The sequence below is a fragment of the mitochondrial genome of Debaryomyces hansenii, assembly GCF_000006445.2.
Source record: "Debaryomyces hansenii mitochondrion, complete genome".
NCBI classification, from domain to species: Eukaryota; Fungi; Ascomycota; class Pichiomycetes; order Serinales; family Debaryomycetaceae; genus Debaryomyces; species Debaryomyces hansenii.
In genome coordinates, this window is record NC_010166.1 from 1 (window position 1) to 19,730 (window position 19,730).

The 19,730-nt window shown below is 27.6% G+C and overlaps 12 protein-coding genes and 22 non-coding genes across 36 annotated transcripts; 21 read left to right on the plus strand and 13 right to left on the minus strand. All coding sequences in view use genetic code 3, as the record gives it.

Moving 5' to 3' along the window:
• LSU lies at positions 1–2,362 on the plus strand. The gene has a single exon. It is a non-coding gene; the product is annotated as a large subunit ribosomal RNA (ribosomal RNA).
• A 117-nt stretch (positions 2,363–2,479) lies between these two features.
• Positions 2,480–2,551, plus strand: KEG66_t01. The gene has a single exon. It is a non-coding gene; the product is annotated as a tRNA-Ala (tRNA).
• Positions 2,552–2,602: 51 nt separating this feature from the next.
• On the plus strand, positions 2,603–3,343 carry cox2 (cytochrome c oxidase subunit 2). Its single transcript has one exon. The coding sequence runs from the start codon at positions 2,603–2,605 to the stop codon at positions 3,341–3,343; it is 741 nt and encodes a 246-aa protein (YP_001621413.1).
• KEG66_t02 lies at positions 3,329–3,399 on the plus strand. The gene has a single exon. It is a non-coding gene; the product is annotated as a tRNA-Asn (tRNA).
• A 61-nt stretch (positions 3,400–3,460) lies between these two features.
• ND6 (NADH dehydrogenase subunit 6) lies at positions 3,461–3,901 on the plus strand. Its single transcript has one exon. The coding sequence runs from the start codon at positions 3,461–3,463 to the stop codon at positions 3,899–3,901; it is 441 nt and encodes a 146-aa protein (YP_001621414.1).
• Positions 3,901–4,839, plus strand: ND1 (NADH dehydrogenase subunit 1). Its single transcript has one exon. It carries the CDS (start codon positions 3,901–3,903, stop codon positions 4,837–4,839), a length of 939 nt encoding a protein of 312 aa, YP_001621415.1.
• A 169-nt stretch (positions 4,840–5,008) lies between these two features.
• On the plus strand, positions 5,009–6,361 carry ND2 (NADH dehydrogenase subunit 2). The gene has a single exon. It carries the CDS (start codon positions 5,009–5,011, stop codon positions 6,359–6,361), a length of 1,353 nt encoding a protein of 450 aa, YP_001621416.1.
• A 1-nt stretch (position 6,362) lies between these two features.
• Positions 6,363–6,749, plus strand: ND3 (NADH dehydrogenase subunit 3). Its single transcript has one exon. The coding sequence runs from the start codon at positions 6,363–6,365 to the stop codon at positions 6,747–6,749; it is 387 nt and encodes a 128-aa protein (YP_001621417.1).
• Positions 6,750–7,139: 390 nt separating this feature from the next.
• On the plus strand, positions 7,140–12,741 carry cob. 3 transcript variants are annotated; one of them is made up of 4 exons: positions 7,140–7,532; positions 9,135–9,170; positions 10,538–10,598; positions 12,080–12,741. In that variant, exons 1-4 carry the CDS (start codon positions 7,140–7,142, stop codon positions 12,739–12,741), a joined length of 1,152 nt encoding a protein of 383 aa, YP_001621418.1. The 3 variants fall into 3 exon arrangements, with proteins under 3 accessions (YP_001621418.1, YP_001621419.1, YP_001621420.1); another variant differs by lacking the exon at positions 12,080–12,741 and having other exon boundaries at positions 10,538–11,677; another variant differs by lacking the exons at positions 7,140–7,532; positions 9,135–9,170; positions 10,538–10,598; positions 12,080–12,741 and adding an exon at positions 9,187–9,975.
• Positions 12,742–12,796: 55 nt separating this feature from the next.
• Positions 12,797–12,867, plus strand: KEG66_t03. Its single transcript has one exon. It is a non-coding gene; the product is annotated as a tRNA-Arg (tRNA).
• A 138-nt stretch (positions 12,868–13,005) lies between these two features.
• Positions 13,006–13,077, plus strand: KEG66_t04. Its single transcript has one exon. It is a non-coding gene; the product is annotated as a tRNA-Val (tRNA).
• A 150-nt stretch (positions 13,078–13,227) lies between these two features.
• KEG66_t05 lies at positions 13,228–13,308 on the plus strand. Its single transcript has one exon. It is a non-coding gene; the product is annotated as a tRNA-Trp (tRNA).
• A 1-nt stretch (position 13,309) lies between these two features.
• KEG66_t06 lies at positions 13,310–13,381 on the plus strand. The gene has a single exon. It is a non-coding gene; the product is annotated as a tRNA-Phe (tRNA).
• Positions 13,382–13,443: 62 nt separating this feature from the next.
• On the plus strand, positions 13,444–13,515 carry KEG66_t07. Its single transcript has one exon. It is a non-coding gene; the product is annotated as a tRNA-Lys (tRNA).
• A 50-nt stretch (positions 13,516–13,565) lies between these two features.
• Positions 13,566–14,375, plus strand: cox3 (cytochrome c oxidase subunit 3). The gene has a single exon. It carries the CDS (start codon positions 13,566–13,568, stop codon positions 14,373–14,375), a length of 810 nt encoding a protein of 269 aa, YP_001621421.1.
• A 114-nt stretch (positions 14,376–14,489) lies between these two features.
• KEG66_t08 lies at positions 14,490–14,560 on the plus strand. The gene has a single exon. It is a non-coding gene; the product is annotated as a tRNA-Ile (tRNA).
• Positions 14,558–14,630, plus strand: KEG66_t09. The gene has a single exon. It is a non-coding gene; the product is annotated as a tRNA-Gln (tRNA).
• Positions 14,631–14,641: 11 nt separating this feature from the next.
• On the plus strand, positions 14,642–14,714 carry KEG66_t10. Its single transcript has one exon. It is a non-coding gene; the product is annotated as a tRNA-Asp (tRNA).
• KEG66_t11 lies at positions 14,714–14,794 on the plus strand. The gene has a single exon. It is a non-coding gene; the product is annotated as a tRNA-Ser (tRNA).
• Positions 14,795–14,798: 4 nt separating this feature from the next.
• Positions 14,799–14,870, plus strand: KEG66_t12. Its single transcript has one exon. It is a non-coding gene; the product is annotated as a tRNA-Arg (tRNA).
• Positions 14,871–14,920: 50 nt separating this feature from the next.
• Positions 14,921–16,699, minus strand: ND5 (NADH dehydrogenase subunit 5). Its single transcript has one exon. The coding sequence runs from the start codon at positions 16,697–16,699 to the stop codon at positions 14,921–14,923; it is 1,779 nt and encodes a 592-aa protein (YP_001621422.1).
• Positions 16,699–16,953, minus strand: ND4L (NADH dehydrogenase subunit 4L). The gene has a single exon. The coding sequence runs from the start codon at positions 16,951–16,953 to the stop codon at positions 16,699–16,701; it is 255 nt and encodes an 84-aa protein (YP_001621423.1).
• Positions 16,954–17,007: 54 nt separating this feature from the next.
• Positions 17,008–17,748, minus strand: ATP6 (ATPase subunit 6). The gene has a single exon. It carries the CDS (start codon positions 17,746–17,748, stop codon positions 17,008–17,010), a length of 741 nt encoding a protein of 246 aa, YP_001621424.1.
• A 355-nt stretch (positions 17,749–18,103) lies between these two features.
• ATP8 (ATPase subunit 8) lies at positions 18,104–18,250 on the minus strand. Its single transcript has one exon. It carries the CDS (start codon positions 18,248–18,250, stop codon positions 18,104–18,106), a length of 147 nt encoding a protein of 48 aa, YP_001621425.1.
• A 247-nt stretch (positions 18,251–18,497) lies between these two features.
• On the minus strand, positions 18,498–18,570 carry KEG66_t13. The gene has a single exon. It is a non-coding gene; the product is annotated as a tRNA-Pro (tRNA).
• Positions 18,571–18,651: 81 nt separating this feature from the next.
• On the minus strand, positions 18,652–18,722 carry KEG66_t14. Its single transcript has one exon. It is a non-coding gene; the product is annotated as a tRNA-Cys (tRNA).
• A 49-nt stretch (positions 18,723–18,771) lies between these two features.
• KEG66_t15 lies at positions 18,772–18,843 on the minus strand. The gene has a single exon. It is a non-coding gene; the product is annotated as a tRNA-Gly (tRNA).
• A 3-nt stretch (positions 18,844–18,846) lies between these two features.
• Positions 18,847–18,917, minus strand: KEG66_t16. The gene has a single exon. It is a non-coding gene; the product is annotated as a tRNA-Glu (tRNA).
• A 4-nt stretch (positions 18,918–18,921) lies between these two features.
• Positions 18,922–18,994, minus strand: KEG66_t17. Its single transcript has one exon. It is a non-coding gene; the product is annotated as a tRNA-Thr (tRNA).
• KEG66_t18 lies at positions 18,995–19,066 on the minus strand. Its single transcript has one exon. It is a non-coding gene; the product is annotated as a tRNA-Met (tRNA).
• Positions 19,067–19,068: 2 nt separating this feature from the next.
• Positions 19,069–19,139, minus strand: KEG66_t19. Its single transcript has one exon. It is a non-coding gene; the product is annotated as a tRNA-His (tRNA).
• KEG66_t20 lies at positions 19,140–19,223 on the minus strand. The gene has a single exon. It is a non-coding gene; the product is annotated as a tRNA-Tyr (tRNA).
• Positions 19,224–19,227: 4 nt separating this feature from the next.
• On the minus strand, positions 19,228–19,308 carry KEG66_t21. Its single transcript has one exon. It is a non-coding gene; the product is annotated as a tRNA-Leu (tRNA).
• A 52-nt stretch (positions 19,309–19,360) lies between these two features.
• Positions 19,361–19,591, plus strand: ATP9 (ATPase subunit 9). The gene has a single exon. The coding sequence runs from the start codon at positions 19,361–19,363 to the stop codon at positions 19,589–19,591; it is 231 nt and encodes a 76-aa protein (YP_001621426.1).
• The last annotated feature ends 139 nt before the right edge of the window (positions 19,592–19,730 follow it).

Genomic DNA, 19,730 nt, shown 5'->3' on the forward strand with positions numbered 1-19,730 from the left:
TATACTTATATAATAAGGTGATATATTGAAAAAAGGTATATGAAAATAATATTATTTTAAGGATCTAAAACTAATACTTTAAATGATAAAAAGGGATAAAACCCAATCAAATCATGAAAATGAAGGATAAAAATCAAGTGGAATGAAACATCTGAGTAGCTTGAAAGTAACCAACAGGGGCAGTATATGTAGCGGTGAGCGAAAGTACTGTAGTCTTTAAGTATCATCAAGAGGTGAGAATAAAGTAGATTCTACTACTAAGACAATAAAAGAGTATTAAGTAAAAAGTACCGAGAGGGAAAAAGAGTAAATAGAATAATAGAGAGCAGTCATAGTATGGCGTACCTCTTGTATAATGGGCCAGTGAGTTATATATATTAGCGTAGTAATTTATAAATAAATTGAGTAAATCAATCTTAAGTTAATGTATATAGGCCCGAAAGCAGACGATTTACACATCTCCAAGACCCGACCTTGTATTAGCAGAGTCGGGGTCTGAATAGGTGGATGTAGCAATATTCTCTAAAGAGGGGTGTGTAGAAGTGACAGACAAATCTGGTTTGCCGATAGCTGGTTTTCTGCGAAATATATATAAGTATAGCCTTTACGATGGAACACATATAAGTGATTCCTATGTATTAACTGGTACAGCACTTAGATCATTTTGGGGGATTATAATATAATTTTATCAAAAGATCTAAACCTCGGAACAGTAAACCATAAAGTAAGGAGTCAGACTTATTGCGATAAGGTAGTAGGTCGAAAAGGAAACAACCTAGACTATTAAATGTATGTCCCATAAATATATTAAGTGAACAAAATCTATTTTTTATAGATAGACAATCAGTCAGCGGGTTTGACAATAATCAACTGTTAAGGGACATGTAACAATGTACTGATGTGACATATTAAATAGAGAAAATATACGGGTCTAAATATATTACAGAATAATAGATTTCATGGTAGCAGAATATATGATAAATAATCATAAAGAGATTGCTGGCTTGAGTAACGATAGGTAGTATAAGACTACCCTCCAATTCATAAGGTTTTACTATAAACTAACGGTCCCTAAGATAATAACAGAAATGTTAAATTGATGGGAAATAGAACATGAAAAGATATATTGAACCGTACTGTAGACCGACACAGGTATGATAATAGGAGAATGAGACAACTACTGTGAATGAACTCGGCAAATTAGCATAAAGCTTTTAGTCGTGCGACTGTTTACCAAAAACATAGCTTACTGCGTACTAGTAATAGTAAGTATAGTAAGTGATATCTGCCCGGTGTATGCCCAATATAATAATTATATGAAAGTATAATCATTGAAAAGGTGTGTTAACGGCGGTCTTATTGTGAGGATCCGAAGGTAGCGAAATTCATTGACGCATAATTGGTGTCCTGCATGAATGAATACACGATGCGACAACTGTATCCATAGTAGACTCAGTGAAATAGCATTCGCGGTGAAGATGCCGTGTACCCGTAGATTGACAAAAAGACCCTATGCAGCTTTACTATATCTTTATATTGAATACGACAACTATTTATTTCAGTAGATTAGGTTTTTAATAATAAAGTAAATGAGATACCTATATATTTAGTAATAGATTCTAATCTATATTTATAATATAATTTATATTATATACCCTTATGAGGGATAAGAGACAGTGTAAAGAGGTTAGTTTCGATGGGGCGTCGACATCAGCGAAAGCATCTGATGTGTCTAAAAATAATATATTTTATTAATTTAATTATATAATAGCAAGAAAACGTACAAAAGTTCTATATAGCAAATAGAATAGTTTTATGCTCAGCCTTCGGCTGGGCATAAAACCATATGCAAGGATAACAACATAATTGTGCGATGATAATAACACTAACAAGTGGAATTAGTACTTAAGTAGAGTGTAGTGAACAGGCATAAACATAAGATATGGATGTCGATAACGGATTAAAGTTACGCTAGGGATAACAGAGTAATACCGCGTGAGAGTTGATATCGTCAGCGGTGTTTGCTACCTCGATGTCGTCTAGACTCGTCCTCCTGGTCGCAGCAACTAGGTAGGGTAGGACTGTTCGTCCTCTAAGGAGTTACTTGAGATGGGTTAATTACGACGTGAGTCAGTAATGATTTTATCATCTATGGGTTTTTTTCTTATTCGTTGCCTCGAGTGTACGAAAGGATAACGAGGTGTTTTCCTATGGTTTTTTGTATATATATATATATATATATACATATTAGCTAAGAAAATTGTGGATACATATTGAATGCATCTCAAATATTAAACCCTACGAATAAGTTTAATCATACTATATTAGTATGTAATAGTTTTATGCCCAGCCTTCGGTTGGGTAACCCGGCTATCGCCGGGTTTATATTTATATAATAATACTAATTAATATATTTCATATACCATACAATATATATTAGCCCCTAAGGGCTTATACCCCTTCAAGGAAGGGGTTTCTTGGGATCATAGATTAATTGGTAAATCTTTCGCTTTGCATGCGAACAATATCGGTTCAATTCCGATTGATTCCAATATTTTTATGTATTAATTAATATGCTTAAATTAAATTAAAATTAAAAAAAATGATTTGACTAGATGTACCAACACCTTGAGGAATACGTTTCCAAGATGCCGCAACACCTAATGCAGAAGGTATACATGAATTATATGATCATATAATGTATTACTTAGCATTAATATTAGGGTTAGTTTCATATATATTATATGTTATAATAAAAGATTATAAAAATAATACATTTGCTTATAAATATATTAAACATGGACAAACTTTAGAAATTATATGAACTATATTTCCAGCTGTAATATTATTATTAATAGCTTTCCCTAGTTTCATATTATTATACTTATGTGATGAAGTATTAACACCTGCTATGACTGTAAAAGTAGTAGGATTACAATGATATTGAAAATACGAATACTCAGATTTTGTATCTGAAACTGGTGAAACAGTTGAGTATGAATCATATGTAATACCTGAAGACATGTTAGAAGAAGGACAATTAAGATTATTAGATACTGATACTTCTATAGTTGTTCCTGTAGATACTCATGTTAGATTTATAGTTACTGCTAATGATGTTTTACATTGTTTCACAATACCTTCATTAGGTATTAAAGTTGATGCTTGTCCTGGTCGTTTAAACCAAGTTAGTGCTTTAATACAAAGAACTGGAGTTTATTATGGTCAATGTAGTGAGTTATGTGGAGTTAATCATGGATTAATGCCTATCAAACTAGAATGTGTACCTATTGGTGATTTTGTAGAATGATTAGGAGAGCAAGAAAATGTTTATGTAGCTTAAAGGCAAAGCAGTGTACTGTTAATACATCGATTCTGGTTCGACTCCAGACTTAAACGTCGTATGAATAAACTATGTTATATTTCTCAGTTGAGAATAATAAAAAATAAAAAATTAAAAATGAATCTTATTAGTGGAATAAGTAGTTTACTTGCTATTGGTATATTAACACCAGTACAAAGTATACTATGTTTAATAATTTTATTTGTAAGTACTGCTATATGTTTATATAGTCAAGGTTTTGTATTAATGGGGATATTATATGTTCTTATATATGTAGGAGCTATAGCTATATTATTCTTATTTATATTATCATTATTAAAAATAGAATATACACCTCAAGGAACTATTACACCTTTAATAGTTACTTTATTAGCAATATGTTTAATACCTTTAGATATTACATACGAAACATATGGAATAGTAACACAAATAGAAAATGTTACAGATGAATTAGTTATAGTTGGTAATCAATTATATACTGAATATGCAATATTATTAATATTAACAGGTATAATATTAATATTATCAGTTATAGGGGCAATAAGTATTACTAAATAATGAATTTTATAGAATTATTATTATTTGTATTATCAATATTATTAGCTGTAGCCTTCTTAACAGTAGCAGAGCGTAAAACTTTAGGTTATATGCAACGTAGAGTTGGACCTAATGCTGTTGGATATTATGGAGTTTTAATGGCTATAGCTGATGCTGCTAAATTATTATTAAAAGAAATAATTTTACCTACTCATGCTGATAAATTTATATTAATTATAAGTCCTATAATAACTTTAATATCTGCTTTATTATGTTGAGCTATAATTCCTTTTGGTCCTGGTATTACTATTATAGATAGTAATTATGGATTTATATTAGCTTTAGCTATAGGTAGTGTTGGAGTTTTTGGTTCATTATTTGCTGGTTGAGCTGGAAATAGTAAATACTCTCTTATTGGTTCTATACGTTCTACTGCTCAATTAATTAGTTATGAATTAGTATTAACAACTGTTATTTTAATTTGTATATTATTAACTGGTACTATGAATCTTTCAAGATATGTAGAATTACAAGAATCAATATGATTAGTAGTTCCTTTATTACCTTTATCATTAATATGATTTATAGGTTGTGTAGCAGAATGTGCTAGACCTCCTTTTGATAATGTTGAAGCTGAATCTGAGTTAGTTTCAGGACATATGACAGAATATTCATCTTCTATATTTGTTTTATTTTTCTTATCAGAGTATGCTTCTATATTATTTTATTCTACATTAACTGCTATTTTATTCTTTGGAGGTGGAACTGGTTTAATTTTAGGATTAAAAGCTAATTTCTTTGCTTTTACTTATATTTGAGTAAGAGCTGCTCTACCAAGAGTAAGATATGATAAATTAATTGCAATGTGTTGAATTGTATTCTTACCTTTATTATTTGCATTAGCTTTATTTATACCATCATTAATTTATATTATAGATGGATACCTATTCATAGAATAATCATTCAAAATATGGTTATGAACGTTATTGGCGTTTCATTAAAATATGCCGCACTAGCAGTAAAAAAAAAGTATTTTGAAATATTTTTTATATCGAAAAATGTTTTATATAAAACATTTTTCTTCCCCACGCGTCGCGTGGGACTTTATATAAAAATATAAATTAGGTAATGCTATTTACTGCATTTCTTATATTTTTAGTTTTCTCAACTTTTTCACAATCTATAATAGTTAATAGACTAGGTACTATTACTATTATATTCACTCTTATATTATTCTTTTTATCTATAGATATTGTCGCAATATCTCCAGGAATAACATTATTTAATAACTGATTTAATTTAACACCTTATAATTTACCATTATCATTTTTAATGTTATCATTAATTGTAATATTATTAATATATAGTACATCTAATCATAGATATGATTTAAAATCACCTTTTTATTTATTATTATTATTAACTAATATAATAGGATTATTATTATTCCCATTAGTAAATGATTTAATTGCATTATATGTTGTAATAGAATTACAAAGTTATTCTTTATATTTATTAACTGGTTTACATAGTAGATCATATAATTCTTCAAGAGCATCATTATTATACTTCTTAATGGGAGGTGTTGCTTCAACAATTATATTATTAGCTTCATATTTTGTATATGCTTTAACTGGTACAACAAATTTATCAGATATAGCAATATTCTATTCATATAGTAATGCTTTTGATTATTTTGATATTTTATTAGTTGCTTTATTATTTAAAATGGGTATGGCTCCATTACATCGTTGAAGTATTGCAGTTTATAACTATGCTCCTACTTATATTACAGCTTATATTAGTATAGTAGCTAAAATATCAATAGTTTCATGAATTTTTGCTAATGCAAATTTATTCCATCATCATGTTCTTATTTTATTCTTCTATATTTCTTTAGCTATAGCAGCTTATAAACCATTATTCCAAGTTAATATTAAAACTATATTAGCTTATAGTGGTATATTAAACTTCTCATATATTTTATTATCTATAATATCATATGATCCAGCTTTCTATATTTATATAATTCAATATGTATTAACTCATTTAATTTTATTCTTAGGTATATTAGGAGCTAGTCAATATGTTAATTCTCCTATTTCTATTTGATCTCCTTTAACATTTATACATCAATTAAAATTACCTAATTTAACTTTAGCTTTTAGTTTAATTTTAGCTTTATTCTCTTTAATTGGTATACCACCTCTTCCTGGTTTTTATGCTAAATTATTTGTATTATCTGCTGCTTTACAAGATAACTATGTATTAGAAACATGTGCTATTGTTGTTTGTAGTGTTGTTGCTACTTATTATTATGCTAATATAATTAAAGTTTTATTTAATAGTAGTACTCAAAAAGTAACTAATTTTATTAATCCTTCTTTAGCTTTTACTATAGCTTCAGCTACATCTTTATTATTTAGTTTCTTTATATTTATACCATCATTGTCAGAAGGGTTATATTTAATTACTTTATAAAATGTTTACTATTTATCTTTATTTAGCTCCTATTGTTGCAATAGTTTTAGTTGTTTTAAATTATTTAATTTCTAATAATAATTCATATATTGAAAAAGATGGTCCTTTTGAATGTGGTTTTACTTCATATCAACAAACTAGATCTGCATTTAGTGTTGCATTCATTTTAGTTGCTATTTTATTCTTACCTTTTGATTTAGAAATATCTTCTATTTTACCTTATGTTGTAAGTGCTTATTCTAATGGTCTTTATGGATTATCTATTTTAGTTATTTTCTTATTATCTTTAGTTATTGCTTTTGTTTATGAAATTAATTTAGGTGCTTTAAACTTAGAAAGACGTTATACTCCTATTGTTAAACCTTTAATAAATAAATTATATTTATAATGCTTAGTGTTATCGATTTGCCCTGCTTAATGGACAGAACATTTTTATGCCCCACGCTTAGCGTGGGGCTTTATTTATGACTCCTCGGAGGTGCGATATCTTTCTTAAATATTCATTGTTATTATCTTTTATATAATATATAGTTATATATATAAGTCCGGCGATAGCCGGGAAGAAAATTATATCTAATTTTATATAAAAAATGTATCATTTTTCACCCAGTCTTTAACTGGGCATAAAACATTTTTATTCCCCACGCGTCGCGTGGGCTTTATATATTTTCTTCTCCGGTGTAATAAGACATTAAAATTAATAATTATTAATAAGGCAAGATCAAATAAGATATGGTAAATATAAAGACAAGAAAATAAAAATTTTTTTTATATAAAAATGACAATTAGAAAAAGTAATCCATATTTATCATTAGTAAATAGTTACTTAATAGATAGTCCACAACCTAGTTCAATAAATTATTGATGAAACGTAGGAAGTTTATTAGGATTATGTTTAGTAATACAAATAGCTAGTGGTATATTCTTAGCAATGCATTATAGTTCAAGTATAGAATTAGCATTCAATTCAGTAGAGCACATAATGAGAGATGTAAATGCAGGATGATTAATAAGATACATTCATGCAAATGGAGCATCATTCTTCTTTATATGTTTATACTTACACATAGGTAAAGCTTTATATTATGGAAGTTACAAATCACCTAGAGTATTAGTATGATCAATAGGAGTAATAATATTTATATTAACAATAGCAACAGCCTTCATGGGTTATAACTACAATAGTAGCCCAAAATCATTTTATAATGCCCTTCCCAAAGGGAAGGGTATAACCCGGAATGCGGGGTATTACAAATCTAATTCCCATGCTATGCGTGGGTATATCTCACCTTCGGTGAATAATATATATATGTCAAATAATTTTTATAAAAGAAATTTTAGTATGTCCTGCCTTTGTCAGGAAAAACTCGGCTATGCCGGGATTAAAATAAATCCTAAAAAAGATATTACTGATGCTAATTTAATTTTTAAAGAATTAAATATTTATCCAGAAAAATGATGAGAAGATTTAGATAAACCAGAAGTACGTTCTTCTTTATATAAAGAAGTTAAAAATAAAAGTGGTATTTATATTATAATAAATAAAATAACACGTAATACTTATATAGGTTCTGGTTCTACTAATAGATTACATGCTAGATTTAGTAATCATTTATTAAATTTTCATGGTAGTAAATTAATAAAAAAATCTGTACAAAAATATGGATTAAATAATTTTATCTTTGCAATATTAGAATATTATCCTTATGAAATGCCCACCTCTGGCGGGTATCCCCGCTGTGCGTAATTAATAAAGAAAATAATAAAGAATTATTAGCTTTAGAAACATCTTATATTTCATTAATTGTTCCTCAATATAATATATTAACTGAAGCAGGTAATAGTTTTGGTTATAAACACTCTGAAGAAAATCTTTTAAAAATGAAATTAGCATTTACTGAAGAACGTAAAGAGTTATTAAGACAATTACAATATAAACGTAAAGGATTATGATCACAAGAATCTAAAGATAAATTAAAAGAAATTTCATTAAATAGACCTTTAGACTATTTTTCTAAAGAAACAAGAATGAAAATATCTAATAAATGCCCACGCAATGCGTGGGGATACCGTACTAAAGGTGCGGCATTTAGTTTAAATATTGTCTTAAATTCTATAGATAATAAATATTTTTGTGAAATTAAAGGTATAAATAAAACATCTAATTTATTATGTTGTAGTTATAAAACAATACAACGTGCTTTAGATTTAGGATGAATATATGTCCCTGATTCTTTTATACCTTTATTAAATGATTTACATATTAAATCAAATAATGATATTATTACACATATAAATATTAATAATAATATTACTAATTTAAAAGGAAATAAAAAAAAATTAAAATCAACATTAGTAAATTTAATTGGACATACTAAAATATTAATAAATAAAAAATAAATGACCTGTTATAACAGAAAATTAAATTTTTAATATTCCGCATATCTTACCAAAGGTAAGGTTTCCCCACGCGTCGCGGANTNATACCCTTCTTTTTGGGAAGAGTATTATAAAATGATAGTCTACCCTTTATGATTATAAAATCATAACTATAATTGCAACTTTTATGCTCTTTAGAGTTAGGATTCCTATAGGAAAATTATAGAAAGGTAATAATAATGAATTATTATTAATAATATATATATATATATTATTGGCGACATTAGTGAAAACGATCAAAGTATACAACAAGATCGTCGGTTAAATAAATAATCGCTACAGACTGCCACACTAATGGGTATCTGAAATGATGCTTAATGCACAGTCGAACAAGTACTGTTTAGTTTATGGACAAATGAGTCACTGAGGTAAATTAATTGCCTCAAATGTTATTATATATTTTTTTCTTAATATATACCCTGCGAAGCAGGGATATATCTCTATTACAGAGTAATATATTTAAATTTTATAATGCCCCGCATAGCGGGATATACCCTACTTTTTGGGTAGGGCATTTAAAAACTATAATTAAAATTTGTGTCAAACGTTCAGATGTAATTAATTTTAATAAACCTTTAGATAAAGAAATATTAGAGATAATATATGGTTCTTTATTAGGGGATGCTAGTGCTGAAAAACGTAAAGGAGGTAAAGGTACTAGAATATTATTCTATCAAGAAGGTAGTCATAATGAATATTTATTATTTTTACATAGATTAATTGCTAATTTAGGATATTGTAATACTAATATTCCTAAATTACAAACTAGAATTAGTAATAATGGTAAAATTAGAAAAATTATTAAATTTAGTACTTGAACATATGACCAATTTAACGAGATACACAAGAATTGATATATTAATGGTAAAAAAGTTTTACCAAATGATATTGATCAATTTTTATCTCCTTTAGCTTTAGCTATTTGAATTATGGATGATGGAGGTAAAATAGGTAAAGGTTTAAAATTAGCTACTAATAATTTTACTTTAAATGAAGTTAAACAATTAATAGCTATATTAGATGTTAAATATAACATTAAATCTACAATACATAAAACAGGAGCTATAGATCAATATAATATATATATATTATCTGATTCTATGCCTATTTTAGTTAAAAAGATTAAACCTTATATTGTACCTTCAATGAAATATAAATTAGGAAATTATATATAATAATATAGTATTATATAAAGATTTATGCAATATATAATTAAAAATAAATCATATATATCACACTATGTTTATAAATAAAATTACACAGTTGTGATATCCCACAAACCCCCACGCGACGCGTGGGGGATACCTTACCGAAGGTAAGGCATACGTGGATACTTATATAATGCAACATTATTGAAAACAGGTCAAAATTATATGTTAAATAACAAGACCGTGGGTAAATTATATTATCCCGACAGAGTGGTCCAATAATGGGTGTCTGAAATGATGCTTAATGTGCACTCGGAAATAATATAAATAATCCCGCCCACAAGGGCGGGCATGGCGATAGCGCGCCAAATAAAATATTATTTATCACAAGGCTTATTATACAATATATATATATATATATTGTCTTTAAAGGGTAAATATATTTACATAATAAGTACAGGGTATAGTTTATGTTAACAAATAATGTAATATGTTCTGCTTACGGCAGGGGATATCCCCGCTTTGCGGGAATATTAAATATATAACATTATTGATACTAAGGTATCAAATAGACTATATTATTATTTTGGCAACTGTTATTACAAACTTATTATCAGCTATACCATTTATAGGGGGAGATTTAGTACCGTTATCTATTATCTTATCATTATATTTATTATATATTTCTTTAAAACTTTTTATAAAAATAATTTTTAATCAATCTTATATATGCCCAGCTAAAGGCTGGGTGAAAAAAGTATTGGATAATACTTTTTGTATCAAAAAATATATACATATATATTTATCTTCCCGGCTATCGCCGAGNTTATATATTAATACTATATCTAATATACAGCATATAAAAATTATATCTACTAAGTCCCACACTAAAGATAGAGATACCTCATTTTTAGAGAAGGATATTAAAAATATAGATAGAAATTTATTAGCTTTAATAGTAGGTTTTATAGATGGAGATGGATATATTAGAATAAATAAAAAATCAAAAGATAATATAAATTATATTTATATATCTTTAATTATAAATTTAAATAAAAATGATTTAAAATTATTACAATATTTTCATCAACAATTAAATATAGGAAAAGTATATAATATAACACCTAAAAAAGGAAATAAATTAGCAAGATGAGAAATAAATAAATTAGATTTATTTAATAAAATAGAACCTTTATTAGAATATCATAATATAAAATTTTTAACTGAAACAAGACAAAAACAATATTTATTATTAAAATATATTAAACATAATAAATTAGTTTATTATGAAGATATTATTAATAATAATAATTATATTAATGAATTTATTGAAAATAATCTATTAATAGATAATTTTATTAAATTAGATTATTTTAATAATTGATTAGTTGGATTTACTATGGCAGAAGGTTCCTTTTTAATTAAAAAGAATAAAGATATTTGTTTTCAATTAAAACAAAAATATAATTTAGAATTATTTAATAATATAACTTTATTTTTTAATACAACTAGAAAGTTAAATATTAATAAAAATAAATATATACAATTTAATGTTAGTTCTAAAAATGATATTCAAAATATAATTAATTTTTTTTCATTCTCTAATAACCAACCTTTATTAGGTAATAAATTAATTTCATATAATAAATGATTATTTACTATTAAAAATAGTATAAGATATAAGGAATTAAAAACTCCTTATATATCTTGACACCAAAAAGAGCAATAATATATAATAAATATAGAATCAAAAAAAAAACAAAGATGAGCGGCTTTATATAGTAATATATAAATGAAAATAAGGTGAATTGCGGGGACATCCATATGCCTCACCTTCGGTGAGGTAATCCCCCATCCTACGGATGGGGCTTAAAATCAATCATATAAAAATATGGACAATCCGCAGCGAAGTATTATCTATATGCATATATAAATATAATATAAATATATATGAAGGATAATAAACGTTCAACGACTAGTTAGTGAGTAATATAACAATACCTAACCACGAGCGCCTTACAACCATATACTTTTTATAAATAAAATTATATGGTTGATGAGATAGTCTAATGAGCATAGTAATATGTTTTAAATATATATAAACAATATATAAAATGATAAGTTTAAATTGTCATCTGAGGAGGATTCTCAGTAAGTAACCCTACTATACAAAGATTCTTTGCATTACACTACTTATTACCATTTATTTTAGCTGCATTAGTAGTAATGCACTTTATGGCATTACATGTACATGGTTCATCAAATCCTATAGGAATATCAGGAAACATGGATAGATTACCTATGCATGGTTACTTTGTATTTAAAGATTTAATAACTGTATTTGTATTTATTTTAATGTTTAGTTTATTTGTATTCTATTCACCTAATACATTAGGACATTCAGATAATTATATACCAGCAAATCCTATGGTTACACCTCCTTCAATTGTACCTGAATGATACTTATTACCATTCTATGCTATATTAAGATCAATACCTGATAAATTAGGTGGAGTTATAGCTATGTTTGCTGCATTATTAATATTATTAATATTACCAATAACAGATAGATCAGTAATAAGAGGTAATACTTTCAAAATATTATCAAAATTATCATTCTATTTATTCTTATTTAATTTCTTTTTATTAATAAATATAGGTCAATTACATGTAGAAGTACCATTTATTGAATTAGGTCAATTTGCTACTGTATATTACTTCAGTTACTTTTTAATATTAGTTCCTGTAATATCAAGTATAGAAAATATATTATTCTATATAGGTAATAAATAAATAAAAATATTCTTTGTTTCTTTCTTCTACTTCGTATAAGAATTAGGAGAAGGAATGTCTTGTAGTTTAAAGGTAGAACTTCACTCTTCTAAAGTGACTATTTGGGTTCGACTCCCAACGAGACAGACTATTCGATATCTTTTTATAAATTTATTTATACTTAAACAAATACTGAATTTTATTTTATAAATATTTTTATGTTTAGTCTTCAGTTGATCATTCCGACTATCACTGATCTTAGATAACGAATAGTTTTATATTCATAGGCTATTCGATTAGCGGTGAAATCGCGGATCTTACACATCCGAGCCGTAGGTTCGATTCCTACATGGCCTATTCCTCCCTTAAAATATTTAGTCTATAACTAAGTATACCTGATAAATATTTTACATTTTTAGTGTATTTCCTTATATATAACTTTATATTTGATGGGTAATCCCACGTATGGTATAAATATATATATATATGAAAGAGGAATTTAAAAAAAAGGGATCCAAAGAGTATAGCTTAATGGTAAAGCCCGTGTCTTCAACACATGTAATAGTAGTTCGATTCTGCTTACTCTTGTGCCTCTGTAGCTTAATTGGTAAAGCATTCGCTTGAAGCGCGATTGATGCGAGTTCGATTCTCGACGTAGGCATTTTTTTTTACATAAATATCCTATCTTTAGGGTTTTATACGGTTTGCCAGTTTTATGTAATTATTGAGTTAGTCGTCTAATGGTTAAGACTATTGCCTTTTAAGCAATCTATACTGGTTCGATCCCAGTCTTACTCATTCCTTAATTTTTTTATTTATATAAGTATATTTTAATAATCAAAATTATGACTAATAATACAAGAGGTTATATTCAATTACATCCTTTCCACTTAGTAGGTCCTTCACCTTGACCTATATTTACATCATTTAGTTTAATGAATTTAGCATTATCATTAGGTTTAACAGCACATGGATACATAAATAATAATATATTTATATTATTAAGTACTATAACTGTTTTATATAGTATGACATTATGATTTAAAGATATTATAGCTGAAAGTACATATTTAGGAGATCATACAGTTGCAGTTAAAAGAGGTTTAATGCAAGGTTTCTTAATATTTGTAGTTAGTGAAATATTAATATTTTCTTCATTATTTTGAGCATTCTTACATTCAGCATTAAATCCTACAGTAGAGATAGGAATGTCTTGACCTCCAGCAGGTATAGAGGCTATTTCAGCTGCTGAATTACCATTATTAAATACAATAATTTTATTAGCATCAGGAGTTACAATAACTTATGCTCATCATGCATTAATAAATGGTAATCGTCAAAATACTTTATATGGTTTTGCTTATAGTACATTATTAATAGTATTATTTGTTATATTCCAAGGTTTAGAGTATACATATGCTGGTTTCACTATTACTGATGGAGTATACGGTTCAACTTTCTTTGCTTTAACTGGTTTACATGGTTTACATATGATAATGTTAATTATAATGTTAGCTATATGTACTATACGTGTTTATAATTATGATTTTACAAATACATCACACGTTGGTGCTGAAACTACTATTTTATATTTACACGTTTTAGATGTTATATGATTATTTATATATATAATTGTATACTGATGAGGTGCATAATTAAAAATTTTTAATTTATTTAAAATATCTAATAAAAGACAAAATATACCTAGTTATACTCAGTATAATAGAGGGAGAATTAATAAAAAAATATTCATTGGAGGGGAGAGAAAATAGTCTATATCTCAAAGGTAGAGAGATCGATTGATAATCGATAGATGTGAGTTCGATTCTCGCTAGACTAATGAGTCGTTGACTAATCGGCAAGTCCCCTAGGTTTGAGCTAGGTCTATGTATGTTCGAATCATACCGACTCAGAATAAAAAGTCCTAGTAGCTTAATTGGTAAAGCCTTATAATGTCGCTATAAGAAATGACGGTTCGATCCCGTTCTAGGTCGTTGGATAGCTAGGCATTGGTAAGCCGCCCTACTTGCTACGTAGTAGCTTTATAGCTCTCAGCGTTCGATTCGCTGGCTATCCGTTGGTATATAGCATAATGGTTAGTGCACATTATTACGGATGATGTTATGTAAGTTCGATTCTTACTATGCCATTTACATTATATTTTTAATATATATCTTATCTTTAGCAAAGGTATCTTATATTAGATAATGCCCGCCTCTGGCGTATGAAAAATGTTAATTATACATTTTGTATATAAAATTATATATAATTTTCTTCCCCGCGTAGCGGGAATAATATAAAAATATTTTATATAAAGAAAAAAAACAATGAATAGATAAAGTATATTTATTATTAATAATACAGGAATATTAATTAAAGCTCTACTTATACCAGTACTACCTAAAACTCTTAATAAACCATTATCAGTATAAGCATTAAGTGCACCACCTAATTTTAATACTGGTCTTATGATTAAGTTATTAAGTAATTGATCATAGTAAATACGTTGGTTAAAGTAATTATATACACTTGATTTACTTATTTTATAAGTAAATTCATATATATAAACAAGAAGTAAAGATAAAGATAAACCTAATATTAAAGGTAATAATTTAAATATAGCAGGTAAAGTATATTCAGTTTCAATAAATGAATTAGTATGAGGTAATCCCATAACTAAATGGAAAGTTACATTATCTCTAGCATAACCTAAGAATATACTATAAATAGTTAAAATAAACATAGGTATAGCCATATGTGTACTTTCATGAACATGTGCAAAAGTATATTTATTACTACGAGGAACATTATAGAATGTTAAATAAAGAACTCTTAATGAATAAATAGCAGTTAATGTAGCAGATGCAGTAGCAATATAATACATAATATATCCACTTACTGTATAAGTACCATATAATGATTCTATAATAATATCTTTAGAGTAATAACCTGTTAAACCAGGTATAGCCATTAAAGATAATGAAGCTATTAACATAGTAGTATAACTAAATGGTAAATAATTAATTAAACCTCCATATTTACGCATATCTTGAGTTTCTGACATGTAACTATGTATAATAGAACCAGCAGACATAAATAATAAAGCTTTAAAGAAAGCATGACAATATAAATGATATATAGCTAAATCATAAGCACTTGAACCTATAGCTAACATCATCATTGCTAATTGAGACATAGTTGATAAAGCTATAACTCTTTTTATATCATTACTTACTACAGCTATTAATCCACTTATTAAAGTTGTGAATCCAGCTAATCATAATATTACTAATAATATAGATGGAGTATATTCTAATATAAATGATGATCTAACTAAAACAAAAACTCCACTACATACCATAGTAGCAGCATGAAGTAAAGCACTAACAGGTGTAGGTCCCTCCATGGCAGATAATAATCAACCATGTAAACCTAATTGAGCACTTTTAGCTGTTGCAGCTATTAATAACATTATAGCTATTAAATTTAATATATAAGTATCTGTATGAGGAGTTATTAATTCTATAGTTTCAAAATCAACAGCATGGAAGTAAGATAACATAGTACCAATACAAATAACAAATAAAGTATCTCCCATACGATTTAATAAAATAGCAGATAAAGCACTTTTCATAGCAGCAATACGTGTATTTCAGAATGAAATTAATAAATATGAAACTACTCCAACAAACTCTCATCCTATAAACATCATAATATAGTTATCACTAATAACTAAAACAGTCATAAAAATAGCAAAAACACTTAAAATAATATAGAAACGATTACGATTAGGATCATATCTCATATAATCAATAGCATAAATTAATACAGATAAAGTAACAATACCAACAGGAACCATAACAACCATAGATAATGAATCTAATAAAAGACCATAATTAACTTGAATATCTCCTACAGAGAATCAAGTACCTAAATGGATAGAAATAGGCTCTTCAAAGAAGTAAATTAATCAAGCCATTATAAAATATTAGTAACTTTCCCTCTTAACCTGTAATAAGAAACTAATAAACTTAAACCAATAGCAGATTCAGCTCCAGCTAAAAGAATAATAAATAAAGCAAATATTGTAGATTGAACATCATCAAATTGACCACCTAAATAAATAATTTTAACAGTAACAGTTAATAATAAAATTTCGATAGCAATTAATAATGAAATAATATTGTTTTGACTAACATAAAACATTAATAATGTAGTAAACATAGCAATCATTAAAAAAAAATAAAAAAATAGTTAAAAGTTCTATGAATATATAATATATATAATTTAATGTAAGTAAACTGAGTCTTTAATGTAACTACTTAATAAGATAGTAAATACATAAGCTTGTATCATACCGATAGCAAACTCAAGAACAACAATAGCAATAACACCTATAACAGGTATAAATCCACCTATAAAACCTAATATAGAAGAACCCATTAAATTAAATATTAAAGTACCTAAAATTAACATTAATAAGTGACCAGATAAAACGTTAGCAGATAAACGTAAACCTAATGAAATAGCTCTAGAACTATAAGATAAAGTTTCAATTAAAACTAAAACTGGAACTAAAGCTAAAGGAGTACCACCAGGTACAAATAAAGCAAAGAAACCTCATCCATGTTTGCTTAATCCCATTAAAACACAACCAAATCATAAAGATAAACTAAATGAAACAATAGCAACTAATTGAGCAGATATAGCAAATGAGTAAGGTATCATTGAAACTAAGTTAGCAACTAATATAAATGTAAATAATGTAAATATAAATGGGAAGTATATACCTCCACGAGCTCCTATTTGTGATTTAACCATGTTTAAAATTGTATCATAAACAGCTAATAAGGCTACTCCTCATCTATTAAATCCTAAATAAGTTCTATTTAATAAAAATACAGAACTATATATTAAAGTTACAACTAATGCTACGTATATAACATAGTTATTTACACTTAATGTTAATATGTTATTAACAGTTAATAAAGGTTTGATTTCGAATTGCTCAAGTGGTGAGTAAATCATAATAATTAAAATAATAATTACCTATAGATAATCCCTGGTTTAATAAAAAAAAATATATATATATAAATATATATAACTAACCTATTTATAGTATATAACTAGGAATACCTATCAATGAAAGGTATAAAAAAAAAATAGTAAATAATACTTAAAAATACCACGCTACACGTAGCGTGTGGTATATAAATATAACCAGTTCCCTCTCTCTTATGAAGGAGGACAAAATCTGAAAATACACGGCTATGCCTTGTATGCCCGGCTACGCCGGGTGAAAAAAGGTATTAGATATACTTTTTATATCGAAAAAATATATAAAATATAATTTTTCTTCCCCTGCATTCGGCAGGGCATATATTTATAATTTAGTTATAAGAGTTCTAGCAACTAATAATCTTAAAATATTAGGTAAAATAATAGTAGAAACTAAGTATAATAATATACTAATAGCTAATATACCGAAAGTTAATAAATTAAGAAAGTAGAAAGGTACTAATTGTGGCATAATAATAATAATAAAAAAAATGATAAAACCTAATAACAACTAAAGATTAAATAAATCTTAAAATATCTAACATATGCTTTCCTCAACAAAAAACCGGCATGCCGGGTTTATGAAGTAAGATCGTATAAAAGAGAATGCCCGCCCACAAGGGCGGGCATGGCGCTAATGCGCCAAATAAGAAATCCCATCTACAATAGTGGAAATGGCATTAATTTGCCAAAAGGAATAAAAATATGTAAAAAATCTATCAGATTGGAGGGACTTGAACCCCCATATCCCTACACCCAATGTAGATACGTTACCAATTACGCAACAATCTGTAGTAAACCGAGATAAAGAAATATTAGAATCAAAAATATATTTAAAATAATATCCAAGATAAAAAATAAACTCGAGATCGAAAAGAACGTTGAGGGAATTGAACCCTAAAGAGACTAATTTGCAATCAGCACACTCAACCATGAGTAACAACGTTCCCTCCACTTATAAAGATGAATAATCCGTCTTTATAAATGGAAACATATGACAAGCGTGGATCGAACACGCAAAGTAGCATTGGAAGTGCCAGGGTTTACCAGTTAACCTATTGTCACATATAACCACAGCGGGAATCGAACCCGCATATATACTGTGAAGTAGTAGTATCATACCATTAGATCATGTGGTCAAAATGTCGTATTGAGGAATCGAACCCCACACCTTCCGATTACAAAACGGACGCTGTGCCTGGTCAGCTTATACGACTGCCTAAGGCAGGGATTGAACCTACATTAGATGCATATGAGGCATCTGTTCTAACCATTGAACTACCTAAGCTGGATAACCACTGAGAGTTGAACTCAGATAAATCGCGCCACATGCGAGTGTTCTACCATTGAACTATGGCTACCTCTGAGGAGGGACTGAATCGAACAGTCGCAGCACTACGGCACTAAAGTTACAATTTAGGTCTAATTACCAACATTAGAACCTCCCCTTACGGTTAGTAGGAGTCGAACCTACACGGTCTAAGCCCGGACAACTTAAGTGTCCTATGTCTACCATTTCATCATAACCGCTTACCTTAAGGTGAAGTATTGTTCTTATAGATATTAAATAAATTTAATTATTATGCAATTAGCATTAGCAGCTAAATACATCGGAGCTTCAATAGCTACATTAGGATTAGGAGGTGCCGCTATCGGTATCGCTTTAGTTTTCGTTGCTTTAATCAACGGAACATCACGTAACCCTTCATTACGTGCTACATTATTCCCTCAAGCAATTTTAGGATTCGCCTTAGCAGAGGCTTGTGGATTATTCTGTTTAATGATATCATTCTTATTATTATACGCAGTTTAATTTACAAACAAATATATTCATTGTTTATATTGACTTATCAATAATATTTATATATTTAATATATAGGTAAGTAAATGATAAGAAGAAATTTAAAATTAATATACCTGATATTCAGGAATATCTCAATAAATATATTGAG